At 41.6% G+C, this 14,399-nt stretch overlaps 1 protein-coding gene across 1 annotated transcript in view; it reads right to left on the bottom strand.

Annotated features, from left to right (window-relative positions):
* LRP1B (LDL receptor related protein 1B) overlaps nucleotides 1–14,399 on the bottom strand; it is a 1,639,960-nt gene that overhangs the window by 343,421 nt on the left and 1,282,140 nt on the right. The window contains 2 exon segments of the mRNA XM_030210865.1: nucleotides 4,217–4,310; nucleotides 5,402–5,550. Coding sequence (XP_030066725.1) covers nucleotides 4,217–4,310; nucleotides 5,402–5,550 — 243 coding nt within the window.

Genomic DNA, 14,399 nt, shown 5'->3' with positions numbered 1-14,399 from the left:
AGGGATGGGGTAATTTACATTGGGTTTAGCACCCCCAATCATTAAAAAAAAGTTGGCTCCTATGGGCAATACAATTGCTTCAGCTTTGTGTCTGAGTTAGTTGATGGCAAATGACAATATTGGGTCCGATATTCAAAACATTGATACTCTTAACTTTAGGAGCTATGCTCATAAATTGGCCTTTTTGAAAATATACTAGGGCTGAATACATACATTTTTATTAAAAAAATTCACTACACACTTAAATGTAAGCACATAAAAAGTGGGTGACAACATGGGCAGTTTTGGAGTGGGGAAAAGAAGTTAGGATATTAGCACTGATTATCAGCACTAGACTCATAAATTACTTACACACACATATAGTATACACATGTAAAATTCAATTTTAGGAAGTCATGTATTTACACATGTATGCCCTATCAATATTTACTTTGCAAGGGAGTGTGTCTTAGGCAGTCTATGGGCAGGGTGAGGGCGGGCCTGAAATTTACACATTTGTTCCCTATCTCAGAAGGGGAATATACAAATACTCATTGACACCTCAATGGAGTGGAGGAGTGGCCTAGTGGTTAGGGTGGTGGACTTTGGTCCTGAGGAACTGAGTTTGATTCCCAGCACAGGCAGCTCCTTGTGACTGTGGGCAAGTCACTTAACCCTCCATTGCCTGCCGCATTGAGCCTGCCATGAGTGGGAAAGCGCGGGGTACAAATGTAACAAACAAACAAAAAAATGTTAGGTTTACACCTGACCTATCCTACTAACATGTTGTGGCAAAGTGCTAGCAGTAGTACTGTGAGACTATTGCTAAGGGGTCTCTGGCATCATTTTGAACCTGGCACTGACAAGAGCAGGACTGATTGGGGACTGTTCCTGCCTGGTCCCCATTACAACCCAAGGGAATCTGTAAGGTAGGGTGGGGGGGAGTGGATGGTAGACCACCAGGCTCCAGTTGAGAGGGGGAATTCTGGGAAGCGTTTGACGTTGAATGGAGCTTTCAAGTTAATGAAGCCTCTGGGTGGGGGGGGGGGGGCAGTATGGAACTGGAGGGGGGTTACTGAATTGGGGGAACTTCAGGAGGGGAATTTATGATTGAGGTGGCTCAAGGGGCACCTTATTTCAATAGTAGCTGATTGCTTAAGAACATCAAGCAATAGCTTTGTGGCCCAATGCTCTCAGGACAGTAAAATAACCCCAGCTTCTGTCTGGGGTTATTTTTCAAGCTACAGCACAGCTTGAAGTGTTTACAACAAACCATGTTATGAGATTTGCATAGTAATAAGGTGTTTTGCATGCATTTGCATGCTTTGCATTTCATTACTATGTACCCGCAGTGACCTGAAAAACATGTTTAGGCACCATCACTTACGTTATAGCCTTGTAATACACATTAAGGAGCAAATAGTGTGTAGTGTAGCTGTAACACAGCTTGAGAACTACCCCTTTCAAATACCTTAAATATATTTAATTTATATCTGACTAGTTTGATATACAATTTGTATTGTTAGTCAGGGTTTTCTACCCCTGTAGTGTGCATCTCTTTTTTTTTTTTCTTTGCATTTATGGTCATACGCTATTAAGATATATTTTAAATAAGCAGATACCCCCTCAAAAAAGTTCACTATCTTATAAAAATTGACCTTCAAACCATAACATCAAAACTGTATTAGAAAGGTCAAAATAATCTCTGTATCTCAAAAGCTTTACTCATTATAGAGATAGAAGGCATCATAATGTGAGTTCATGAGTATACTAAAGAGAGGCAAATAAAAAGGTCAACGTTAACTCTTCAGCTTTTGACATACAGAGCAGCATTTTAGAAAGGACATCCAACTCAGCATATGGACATCCCAGTCTTATAGCACATGGATGTCCATTTCTCCTGTATTTTAGAACAGGATCTGCTGATATACAGCCTATTCTAAAATACATGATAAATGGATGTGCAAGTATTGGCTCCATTCAGCAGCCATTCAGCTATTTTACAAACTGAAAAGTTCAAACTATGGACAGGGCAAAATGAGGGATATGGCTGGTTGGGTGGCTACATAGGCCTGTCTGTATTAACTGGCCACATGGTTATAGAAGTCTGAAAACCAGCATACAGTAAAGGTCCAGAGTTTGCTGGTTCAAATCCCCCTAGAGCATTTTACAATTTTCTTTCTTTCTTTCCTTCCTTTCTTTTTTTTTTAATTTTCTTTCTTTTTTTTTTTTTTTTTTTAATTGTGAGCCCTCTAGGAACAGAAAAAATACCTACTATGATTTTCTTACTCTATTTACTGGAGAACTGCTCAATTGGCACACCTTTCTGTAACCTGAACTAGCCAAGTACCAGGTCTACATATGAACATCCATATTTTGGGACATGGACCTCCGTTCCCCTTCTGCAATCAGTTGGACATCCATATTTTAGCCCTTCTCTGTTCCCACCCAAAACATGCCCATATCACTCCCCTTGCCACATGGACATATAACAGTTTTAGACCTCCATATCCTGGCATTATAAAATTGGCATTTGGATGTCCATGCAATATGTGTGTCTAAATCCTGGTTTTCAGATGACCAAGACAGGAATACGGCTTCTAAAATAAGTACCATAGCAAATTATATTATGATGATCTTTATAAATGTATGAGTACAGTTTTTGAGATATCATTTATTTTTGTTTAAATATATATGCAAATTTAAATAAATGAGTCAGAAGAATCAAACATTTTTCAAAGGAATTTATGGTCTGAATTAATGGTCTAGAACAGTGATTTTCAAAATCTGTACTAGGGCACCTCCAGCTAGTTGTGTTTTCATGATATCCACACTGAATATCATGAGATATATACACGTATAGATGCAAATATATCCCATGCCAATTTATTATAGCTATCTTGAATACCCAGTTTGCATGGGTTCTCCCAAGATAGGGTTGGAAACTACTGGTCTAGAACATGAGGTCTCTAAGAAGGTATAGGAACAACATCAGAAAATATTTCTTCACTGAAGGTGTGATGGATACATGGGATGGCTTCCAAGTAGAGGTGATAGAAATAAAAACAGTAAGAGAATTCAAGAAAGCACAGGATCATACAGAGGATCCTTGTTTATGAAACAGAGAAACATAGAAAATGACGGCAGATAAAAACCACATGATCTATCCAGTTTGCCGATCCATAGCATCTGCCTCCCTTGTAGAGAAGTTAAGGGAAAACAAGTTATCAACAAGGATCAATGGTAGCAGCAGCAGAATACAATTTGAGAAGACTAAAAGTGGGCAATTATCCTTGTCAACTGTTAGTATATATTTAAGCTATATTTTCATCTGAAGGGTCAATACACAAAAATAAGCTTGAACTTCCTCCTGTTACTTTTACCGGTCTTGCCTCTACACAGAAGAAACTTTTTAGCAGAGCATTTCCAAAATTGTGAAATTCTTACCTTTAAATTTAAGATGCTCATTTTATTTTTGTTTTTTTTTCAGTTGTTGTGTTGTTTCTCTTATTACAGGCTTGCACTTCAATAAACCATGAGCACAATTACTTTAAGTTTTGTAAATTGTTGTAAATTGTTGAAATCTTGGCAGTTTTCTATTTTATTTAAATGAGATAATCATGTTTCTAATATTTTGAATATGGTTCTGAATAGCAGAGCTATTGTTTTTATTGTAAATCATACTGAGCTCATGGTTCTGACGGTAAATAATATTGTTGCTTATCATTATCAGCTTATCATTAATCTGTGAGCAATACTATAGAAAAATGAAAAAATATTTAGGAGCCCTTTTATCAAAAGGCAGTTGGGCTACCACTGGCTTGGTGCGCGACAAATCAGGCCAACTGATGGGCTCATCCAGGAGCCCGGAAGTATTTCTGGTCTTCCTGCACGCAATTTCCGACACTAGAAAATACTTTTTTTATTTTCTAGCAGCAGGGGGTGTGCCTAGTGGCAATCAGGCAATGTAGCGGACTGCCTGATTACCACCAGGTTACCGCCAGAGCCCTCACTGCCTCCTAATTAGGAAGTGGTAAGGACTCCAGCATTAAATAGCCGGCAGCAATTTTTTAATTACCACATGAAAATTTACTGGCCCTTTAAGAAAAAGCCACTTTTACTGTTGGCATTAAAATGTGGCATCAGCTTGAAGCAATCCCATGTGCAGACGCCGCTGTGGGCCACCTTTTTCCACCACTTGGTAAAAGGGCCCCTTAATGAAACAAGAAATACTCACGACAGTCCTCAGGCTCATCAGATCCATCCCCACAGTCATCAACTGTGTCACATTTCCACCAAAGTGGAATACACTTATCAGTGTTGCAGCGGAACTGAAAGACACATGGCAAAAAAAACTCATTTACTGAAAAGCAAAGCATAGAGTGCTAAAAAAATATGTTAAGGATGAATCACATTCTAAAGGCTTCAGCTTTCACAAATATCTGTTTTGTCTCTCCCTGTTATTTTTTTTCAACATTCCAACCAGTGTGGGAATTGTAACTTTCCACTGGACTAAATTGTATAAGCTCGTAAAAATTTCCTTTCAGCCTCTGTACAGCAGAAATAGTTTTTGGTAGTATTTGGACACAATTTTTCATTTAAATATGACGTGGGGAATATGTTACAGTGTTCCTGTTTAGTTTACCGTTAAAGGTAAATCTTTTGGCACACATTTGGTTTGCTAGCATGCCTTATAAATCTAATGCACACTAAGGACAGGAAGTTATCAATGTGGGCTACAGTTAAGTCAGGTTATTTTAGCACATACAATGGGACTGACTTGTGGTAAAAGAATGTGAATTGACAGTAGCTTATAATGATAACTTTCCTCTAAGGGACATGTTTAATAAAGTGTGGTAAGTTTTTGCACTTACCACACCTTACCTGCTAAACGTAAGGCACAGTAAGTACAAGCCTCTGTGGTAAATGCTGGCGGCATGGCAAGCATCTGCCCCCAATTTACCAGACAGAGTTCTAGGTTATTGTGAGGAGATTATTAGCCTTACAGTCTGCAGGAGAATCACAATTTAGAAGTCCCTTGATAAGGGTGGATCAATTGTCATGTAACTGGAACTGTGACTTTTTGATTCCTGGACCAAAGCTATAAAATACACTGCCAAAGGAATTGTAGGAGGAGAAAGAATATTTACTTTTTAGAAGAGAGATTGAAGATCTATTTATTTCCTAAGCATTATAAACAATTAAGAAGATGCCTAGCAATCAGTAACAATTTGAAGTAACACAGGAAATGTTGTATAGTTCAAATGTTTTAAATTATTGTTTACATTTGGGAAATTACATTATGAATACATTTCAAAAGAACTGGGAAGAGATGGGAAAACATATATCTACTGTATGTTTAATTCTGACATTATGCTAGTGAAACATTGATATTGTTTTAATTATGTTATCCTGTGCCTACCTGACTGGCTGTACAGTTTGACAAACACGTCTTGTTATCAGCAGCAAGATAAAAGTTTGTAGGACAGGAACATGTGTGTGTTCTGCTGGGGGAAAGCAGGCACAAGTGACTACAGTCACCATTATTTATCTTGCATGGATGCTTAGATACTGCAAGAGAAAGAAAAAAAAAACTCTATCAACTACAAACTGAAACTGAGTTACATACAATTTCATCTCTTAACTAGGAGGCTCTAGGTACTTAGGGTGTCTATTACTAAGGTGCGTTAGTGTTTTTAGCTCACACTAAAAATTAGCTGGTGCTACATGCTGAGACGCCCATAGGATTCAGCATTTAGCGCCAGCTGATTTTTAGAATGAGCTAAAACCACTAGCGCACCTTAGTAAAAGACCCCCTTTACTAACAAAAAAGAGATGTATGGATGACTTGATTTACTAAGGAGTGAATTTTGAACAAAAAGTTAGTTTACTAAGTAAAGCTTCTTTACCTTTATTTATTTATTAGGATTTATTAACGCACCTTTATGAAGAGATTCATCCAAGGCAGTGTACATCAGGTACAGTTTAATATAAAACTTACAATTTTCTTAACAGCATAACAATAATAAAATAACCAAGAATAAACATTAATATGATAAATGAGGTAAACTTGAAAACAGTAAATTGAAACCTAATAATAGAACTACCGTGAAACAGTATCAAAAATATATACATTTAACAGCACTGGAATTCAAATACCAAAGATATAATACGATATTACCATAATACTAATGATACACCTAATAAGCATGCATTAGAACATTCAAATAACATGGATATGATGATAAAGATTTTATACAATATGGCTTTGAAAAGGTATTGAGCTGACTTTCATATTGCTGACCACTATGGGCTGAATTAGACTCAGATATTCAATGTCAGACTATATCTGGACACCAGCCTGGAATATCCACTGGAGTTATCCAGGTGCTGGATGATATTCGGTGTTGGCATCTCCATAACTATTTGGGCCATACTTATGTGAGGTCCTACATGACTTGATAGTTATCATGGCACCACATAACTTCCTGCGTTGCTCTGAATGCACCCCTGGACTGCTCTGACTCAGACATGGTTGTCTATGCTTACATTCAGCACACTCTCTAGTTAAGTAGGGTAGGCAGAGTGATTTAACTTTCCTGCCCAATTAAATTGCTCTAAATATTGGTGGAAAGTATCCTTTTCAGGAAACACAACCTTGCTTTTCTGCCTCTATGTAGCTCAGAATTTCAACTGAATCCGGAATCTCCTCTGCCTTTAGAAATGATCACTGCCACCTCTCCTTAAGCTTTTGAACATTTATAAAAATATATTTCAAAAACTCATGATGATGTTCTGATTCCCGGAAGTCAAGTCATCTCTCAAGAAAGGTCTAAATGTACTGCTTCATTGTTCCACTAGTACATAAAGGAACGAGAAGCAAGAAAGGAGAGATTTATACAGAATCAGACCTTAGATATAATGAACTATACCTCAACAGTAAGTGTTTTGATTGTTTTGAGGCTATGGGTTTAAGGGGAGAATGTTTGTAGTCTGCTTCTGTCTGCACTTTCCATGGCTTGGGTGGAAATCTTATCTTTTTTATGATATGACAAAGCCATATCATGCCTGGAGTTTTTTTTTTTTTTTTTACTGGCCTGGGGACAAAGTTGCCCTATTTTATTTCCATTACATTATTTTCTCTACTACTTCGTTCTTAGAGGACAATGCTATTAAAATCACTACAAAGTCCTCAATATCCTCTGTGAACAAAATAAAGAATATCTAGCTGAACGTTTAACCTAAAAAATATAAATATTTCCACTTTGAGCTTCCAGATCAAAAAGACAGGATAGGAAAAGCCTCAGAGTACTGACAACCACTCTTTTTATGAGTTATCTTTTTATGTATCCAAAACATATCATGTGTAGAACTTCTCTTAGGGCTTTTTTACTAAAACTTACCGTTGCACTAATGTAATTAGCATGTGTTAAATGCAAAGAAGCCCAGTTTTACACTATGGGCTTCTTAGCATTTAACACATGCTAATTCCTTAACACATGCTAAGCTTTAGTAAAAGGCCCCTTAGTTGGTTGAAACAGCCTCATTCTACTCATTTTCCCCTACTATCCACAAAGTCAAGGAAACAAAGCTGCAGAACTAAAAAAAAAATGATCAGACTGTTTTTCATGGCTAAAAGCAGTGATATGAGCTATATTCCAATGATAATGTTTCTTCTTCTGGAAGTGTAGGGGGAAGTCATGAGTGCTCTGAACCTGAAGACCACATTTAACATGAAAGTTCATTACCAGTAAAGGAGGGGAGTTGGCCAAGATGCCAAGTCCTCTAGTAGTATGGGAAAAAGGAACATCCCATTACAATTTGCAATTTACAGTTCATTAAAATTTGCTATGTCGCTTGGTTTTATACAAATTCACAGTGGTATACAATTATAAAACAAATACAAAAACAGAAAAGAACTACAATATAATGATAGGAAAGCACACACAACCGAAGAATACCCACACATCCAAAAGATAAAACTAACCAGCAAAACAGCTAGACTCTTAAAATCATACTGGTATGGTATTTATTTATTTATTTATTGCATTTGTATCCCACATTTTCCCACCTCTTTGCGGGCTCAGTGTGGCTTACAATAAGATATGAATAATGGAAATACATTTGTTACAACTTGGTTATGGGTTACATTGTACAAGTTATGCGAGACCATCAAAGTATCGTTAGGAATTTAACAATGGGACATCAACATAGAAACATTGGAGGAAGACAATGGGAAGCTTAAAGGGCAGTATTAAGACACAAAGACATATGGTGTACATATTTCTGTGAGTAAGTGTATGAGTGATGAGTGATGGTAGAGGTCAATGTAGGGATTCATAGCCCTGGGAGCCACAGTCATCACCCCATTATGACTAACACCATTAGCCAAAGTTGACAGGTTGTAATGAGAAGCTAAACAGCAAAATGGGCTATCACAGTCAGCCAGAGGGGTAATATTTCAAAACTATTCAATACCAATAATCTGACCAAGAGGGGCATTTTCGAAAGAAACATCTAAATCAGAATTTTGACGTTTTACAAAGATGTCTATCTTTTGTGTTCGAAAATACTATGGACATCCTGTGATTTGGACATTTTGTGAGTTGGACATCTTTGATTTTCGGCCATTTAAAAAAAAAAATTCAAGTGTAAAATGTCCAAAATCAAGCCATTGGGATGTAGGAGGAGCCAGCATTTTTAGTAGACTGGTCCCCCTGACATCCTAGGACAGCAATAGGGCATACTAGGGGGAACTGCAGTGGACTTCATAAAATGCTCCCAGGTACACATCTGACCATTGATCCCTTGTATGCTGAGCCCCCCAAAACCCACTACCCCCAACTGTACACCACTACCATAGCCCTTAAGAGTGAAGGGGGCACCTATATGTGGGTATAATGGGTTTATAGTGAGTTTTGGAGGGCTAACAGTTTCCTCCACAAGTGAACAGGTAGTGGGGGTAGGGGCCTGGGTCCAGCTGTCTGAAGTGCACTGCACCTACTACTAAACTACTCCAGGGACCTGCATGCTGCTGTAATGGACCTGAGTATGACATCTGAGGCTGGTATAGAGGCTGGCAAGTAATGTTCTTCAACACACTTTTTGGGGGTGGGAGGGGGTTAGTGACCACAGGGGGAATAAAGGGAGGTCATCCCTGCTTCCCTCCAGTGGTCATCTGGTCATTTGGGGCACCTTTGTGTGCCTTATTCATAATAAAAACAGGTCTAGCTCAAAACGTCTAAATTTTAGTGCTGGACGTTTTTGCTTTGTTCCATTATGGGTGAAAGATGTCCAAGTCTTAGGAATGCCCAAGTCCCACCTTGTACACGTCCCTGGTATGACCTTGAGATTTGGACGTCCTTCTGACGGACTTCAGAGAAAGACACCCAAAAAGAGGTTTCAATAATACTGATTTTGACGTTTCTGTGATAAACATCCAAATGCTGACTTATATGTAGCCAAAGCAGTGATCTAGAGCTTGCTAGTTCAAGTCCCCAATTGCAGCTTTTTTTTTTTAAATTGTGAGCTCTCCAGGCACAGAAAAATACCTACTCTGACCTCCGTTATTTCAGGTCAGTGGAGAACTGCTCGATCACAGCACCATTCTGCAACCTGTGCATGCCATTTACAGGTCTAAATACAGACATCCATCTTTTTGAACATGGACATCCCTACCTCTTCTGCACATCCATCTTTTGGCCCCTCCCCAGTCCCACCAAAAACACATCCATATTCTGGTTTGATAAAATCAGTGTTTGGATGGTCATGCAACAAGGAAGCCTAAATGCTGGTTTTCAGACATCCAAAATATAAATAGAGCTACTAAAATAAGCAACATGGAGGGGCATAATCGAACGGGGCGCCCACGTTTTCCTGAGGTCATCCCCGCAGGACAGCCCTGTGAAGGGGCAGGGAAACCGCTATTATCGAAACAAGATGGGCGTCCATTCGTTTCGATAATACGGTCGGGGACCTTAGAGATGGTCGACCTAAATGTTGAGATGGTTTTCAGCCATAATGGAAACTGAGGACGCCCATCTCAAAAACGACCAAATCCAAGTCATTTGGTTGTGGGAGGAGCCAGAATTCGTAGTGCACTGGTCACCCTCAAATGCCAGGACACCAACCGGGCACCCTAGGGGGCACTGCAGTGGACTTCACAAATTGCTCCCAGGTACATAGCTCCCTTACCTTTAGTTCTCAGCCCCCCCCCCCAAAACCCACTCCGCACAACTGTACACCACTGCCATAGCCCTAAGGGGTGAAGGGGGCACCTAGATGTGGATACAGTGGGTTTCGGGTGGGTTATGGAGGGCTCACACATACCAGCACAAGTGTAACAGGTGGGGGGGATGGGCCTGGGTCCACCTGCCTGAAGTGCACTGCACCCACTAAAACTGCTCCAGGGACCTGCATACTGCTATCATGGAGCTGGGTAAGACATTTAAGGCTGGCATAGAGGCTGACAAAAAAAAAATAGGGTGGGAGGGGGTTGGTGACCACTGGGGGAGTAAGGGGAGGTCATCCCTGATTCCCTCCAGTGATCATCTGGTCAGTTCGGGCACCTTTTTGAGGCTTGGTCATGAAAAAAAATGGACCAAGTGAAGTCGAACAAATGCTCGTCAGGGACGCCCTTCTTTTTCCATTATTGACCGAGGACGCCCATCTCTTAAGCACGCCCCAGTCCTGCCTTTGCTATGCCTCCGACACGCCCCCGTGAACTTTGGTCATCCCCACGACGGACTACAGTTGAGGATGCCCAAAATCAGCTTTCGATTATGCCGATTTGGGCAACCCTGAGAGAAGGACGCCCATCTCTCGATTTGTGTCGGAAGATGGGCGCCCTTCTCCTTTGAAATGCCCCTGATAGTAACATAGTAGATGATGGAAGATAAATAGCTGAGGGGTCCTTTTACAAAGATGCGCTAGCATTTTTAGTGTGCGGTAAAAATAAGAACATGCTAAACTGTAAAGACATCCATATGGGTATCTCTAGCATTTAGCATGTGCTAACATGCGCTAAAAACACTAGTATGCCTTTGTAAAAGATCCCGTGAGTGATCTATCCAGTTTGTCCAACAGCCACATTCGTTATCAGTTCATGCTTAAAACAACAATGAATGTTCTTATGTGATTTAAAATCCAAACTATAATGCTTATCTTTCTTTCCTGATCTATTTTTGCCATTGTTTGGACACAGACCATAGAAGCCCACCTGGACTTGACTCAGAAATGATGAATAATTATGCCACCCGGCAAAATTTAACTGTAATTCACAGTGGCATACCAAGGGGGGGGGGGGGTGGGTGCGGTCTGCCCCAGGTGCACGCCGCTGGGGGGTGTCGCGTGCCGGTCAGCATCGTTCGTTTCCATGCTCCCTCTGCCCCGGAACAGATTACTTCCTGTTCCGGGGCAGAGGGAGCATGTAAAGAACGACGCTGACCGGTGCGCGGCACCCCCCCCCCAGCGGCGTGCACCCGGGGGGGGGGGTTTTTTTCGCCGGGGTGGGGGGTGTCCTTTCGCCGGGAGGGGGTCGTGCTGCACGGGGGGGGGGGGGGGGGGGGGCGCTGCACCCGGGGTGGCGGAGCGCATCGGCGATCCGCCACGGGTGTCAGAGCCCCTAGGAACGCCACTATCCGTCTGGATAATGTCTTTTTCGAGACTGCATGGCCCAGAACATTTGGATCGTAAGAGAGAAACAGTTGTTAGTCCTTCCTCAGGTTCTGTATCCAATATGTGAAGGGTAGCTTCTGCAGTTTTCATGAGAAGTTCAGCCAAACAACCATTTAATACAGGTTGAATTATAAAATTACTTTAGAGAGCAACTGGGGATAAATTTGGAAAACAAACTTGTCCTTGAAAAATTGTACATAGGGATAGTGATAAACCAAGACTTGAAGTTCACAAAGAAGGGCATAATTGAACGGGGTGTCCAAGTTTTCCTGATGACGTCCTCGGACGTCCCCGTGAAGGGACGGGAAAACCCGTATTATCGAAATAAGATGGGCGTCCATTTTTCATTTCGATAATATGGTCGGGGACGCCCAAATCTCAACATTTAGGTCGACCTTAGAGCTGGTCGTCCTTAGAGATGGTTGTCCCCGATTTTTGGCGATAATGGAAACCAAGGACGCCCATCTCAGAAACGACCAAATCCAAGCCATTTGGTTATGTGAGGAGCCAGCATTCGTAGTGCACTGGTCACCCTCACATGCCAGGACACCAACCGGACACCCTAGGGGGGCACTGCAGTGGACTTCAGAAAAAGCTCTCAGGTGCATAGCTCCCTTACCTTGTGTGCTGTGCCCCACAACTTCCCCCCAAACCCACTCCCCACAACTGTACACCACTACCATAGCCCTAAGGGGTGAAGGGGGGCACCTAGATGTGGGTACAGTGGTTTTCGGGTGGGTTTTGGAGGGCTCACATTTACCACCACAAGTGTAACAGGTAGGGGGGATGGGCCTGGGTCCACCTGCCTGAAGTGCACTTCACCCACTAAAATTGTTCCAGGGTCCGGCATACTGCTTTGATGGAGTTGGGTATGACATTTGAGACTGGCAAAAAAAAAATTAAAACTTTTTTTTAGGGTGGGAGGGGGTTGGTGACTACTGGGGGAGTAAGGGGAGGTCATCCCCGATTCCCTCCATTAATGCCCTTGAGACCTGCCGACCTGAACATGTATACCTTGGAGGAAAGGAGAAACAGGGGTGACATGATATAGACGTTCAAATATTTGAAAGGTATTAATCCTCATACGAACCTTTTCCAGAGACGGGAAGGTGGTAGAACTAGAGGACATGAATTGAGGTTGCATGAGGGCAGACTCAGGAGTAATGTCAGGAAGTAATTTTTCACGGAGAGGGTGGTGGATATGTGGAATGCCCTCCTGTGGAGGTGGTGGAGATGAAAACGGTAATGGAATTCAAACATGCGTGGGATAAACACAAAGGAATCTTGTTTACAAGGAATGGATCTATGGAATCTTAGCGGACAATGGGTGTCGCTGCTGGTATTTGGAGAATAAAACCGGTGCAGGGCGGACTTCTACGTTCTGTGCCCTGAGAAAGGCAGGGACAAATCAAACTCGGATATACACATAAAGTATTACACACCATGTAAAATGAGTTTATCTTGTTGGGCATACTGGATGGACAGTTCAGGTCTTTATCTGCCATCATTTACTATGTTAATATGTTGAGATATTAACGTCTCTATCATATCTCCTCTCTCCCTTCTCTCTTCCAGCGTTTACATGTTGAGTTTCATAAGCCTGTCCCTATATTTTTTGTGTTCAAGACCGCTTACCAATTTTGTAGCCGCCCTCTGAACCAACTCCTTCCTGTTTATATCTTTTCATAGGTGCAGTCTCCAGAACTGCACACAGTACTCTAAATGGGGCCTCACCAGAGACTTATACAAGAGCACTATCACCTCTTTTTTCCTGCTGGTTATCCCTATCTTTATGCACCCAAGCATCCTTCTGGCTTTGACCGTCACTTTTTCTACCTGTTTGGAAGCTTTAAAGTCATCAGACACAATCACCTCCAAGTCCCTCTCTTCCTTTATACAAGAAGCACTTCACCCCCCCCCCCCCCCTTATATTGTACCATTGTCTTGGATTCTTGTGACCCAAGTGCATGACCCTGCATTTTTTAACATTAAATTTTAGTTGCCAAATATCGGACCATTTCTCCTTCCTCATGTCATTCATGCACTCCAGGGTGTCCACCCTTTTGCAGAGTTTGGTATCATTCACACAGAGACAAACCTTACCAGACCGCTCTTCCACAATATCACTAACAAAGACGTTAAAAAGAGCCGGCCCAAGGACCGATCCCTGTGGTATTCCACTGATAACATCTCTTTCTTCAGAGCAAGCTCCATCTACCACTACCCTCTGTCTCTTTCAATTCAACCAATTTTTAACCCAATAAGTTCCTCTAGGTCCCATACTGAGGGCACTCAATTTATTTATTAGATGCCTGTGCGGAATCGTGTCAAATATACCACATCTAGCGCCCCTCCCACGTCCAACTGTTTGGTCACCCAGTTGAAGAAATCAATCAGATTTGTCTGACATGACATGCCTCTAGTGAAGCCATGCTGCCTCAGGTCCTGCTTTCCATTCAGTTTAAGAAACCTCACAATCCTCCGCTTTAGAAGCATTTTCATTAGTTTACAGGTGGGATTTGGTGTTCTTCCCACCAAAACCCACTTCTCCTCTTCCTCCACTTTCTATCTCAGTTGATAACACCCTCATCCTCCCCGTCTCATCTGCCCGCAACCTCGGAGTTATCTTTGACTCCTCCCTCTCCTTCTCTGCGCATATCCAGCAGATAGCCAAGACCTGTCGCTTCTTCCTCTTTAACATCAGCAAAATTCGCCCTTTCCTCTCTGAACACTCCACCCAAACT

Source organism: Microcaecilia unicolor, chromosome 7 (assembly GCF_901765095.1).
Source record: "Microcaecilia unicolor chromosome 7, aMicUni1.1, whole genome shotgun sequence".
Lineage (NCBI taxonomy): Eukaryota > Metazoa > Chordata > Amphibia > Gymnophiona > Siphonopidae > Microcaecilia > Microcaecilia unicolor.
The sequence above is the reverse complement of the archived record's forward strand: the minus strand, read 5'-3'. Positions and strand labels throughout refer to the sequence as shown.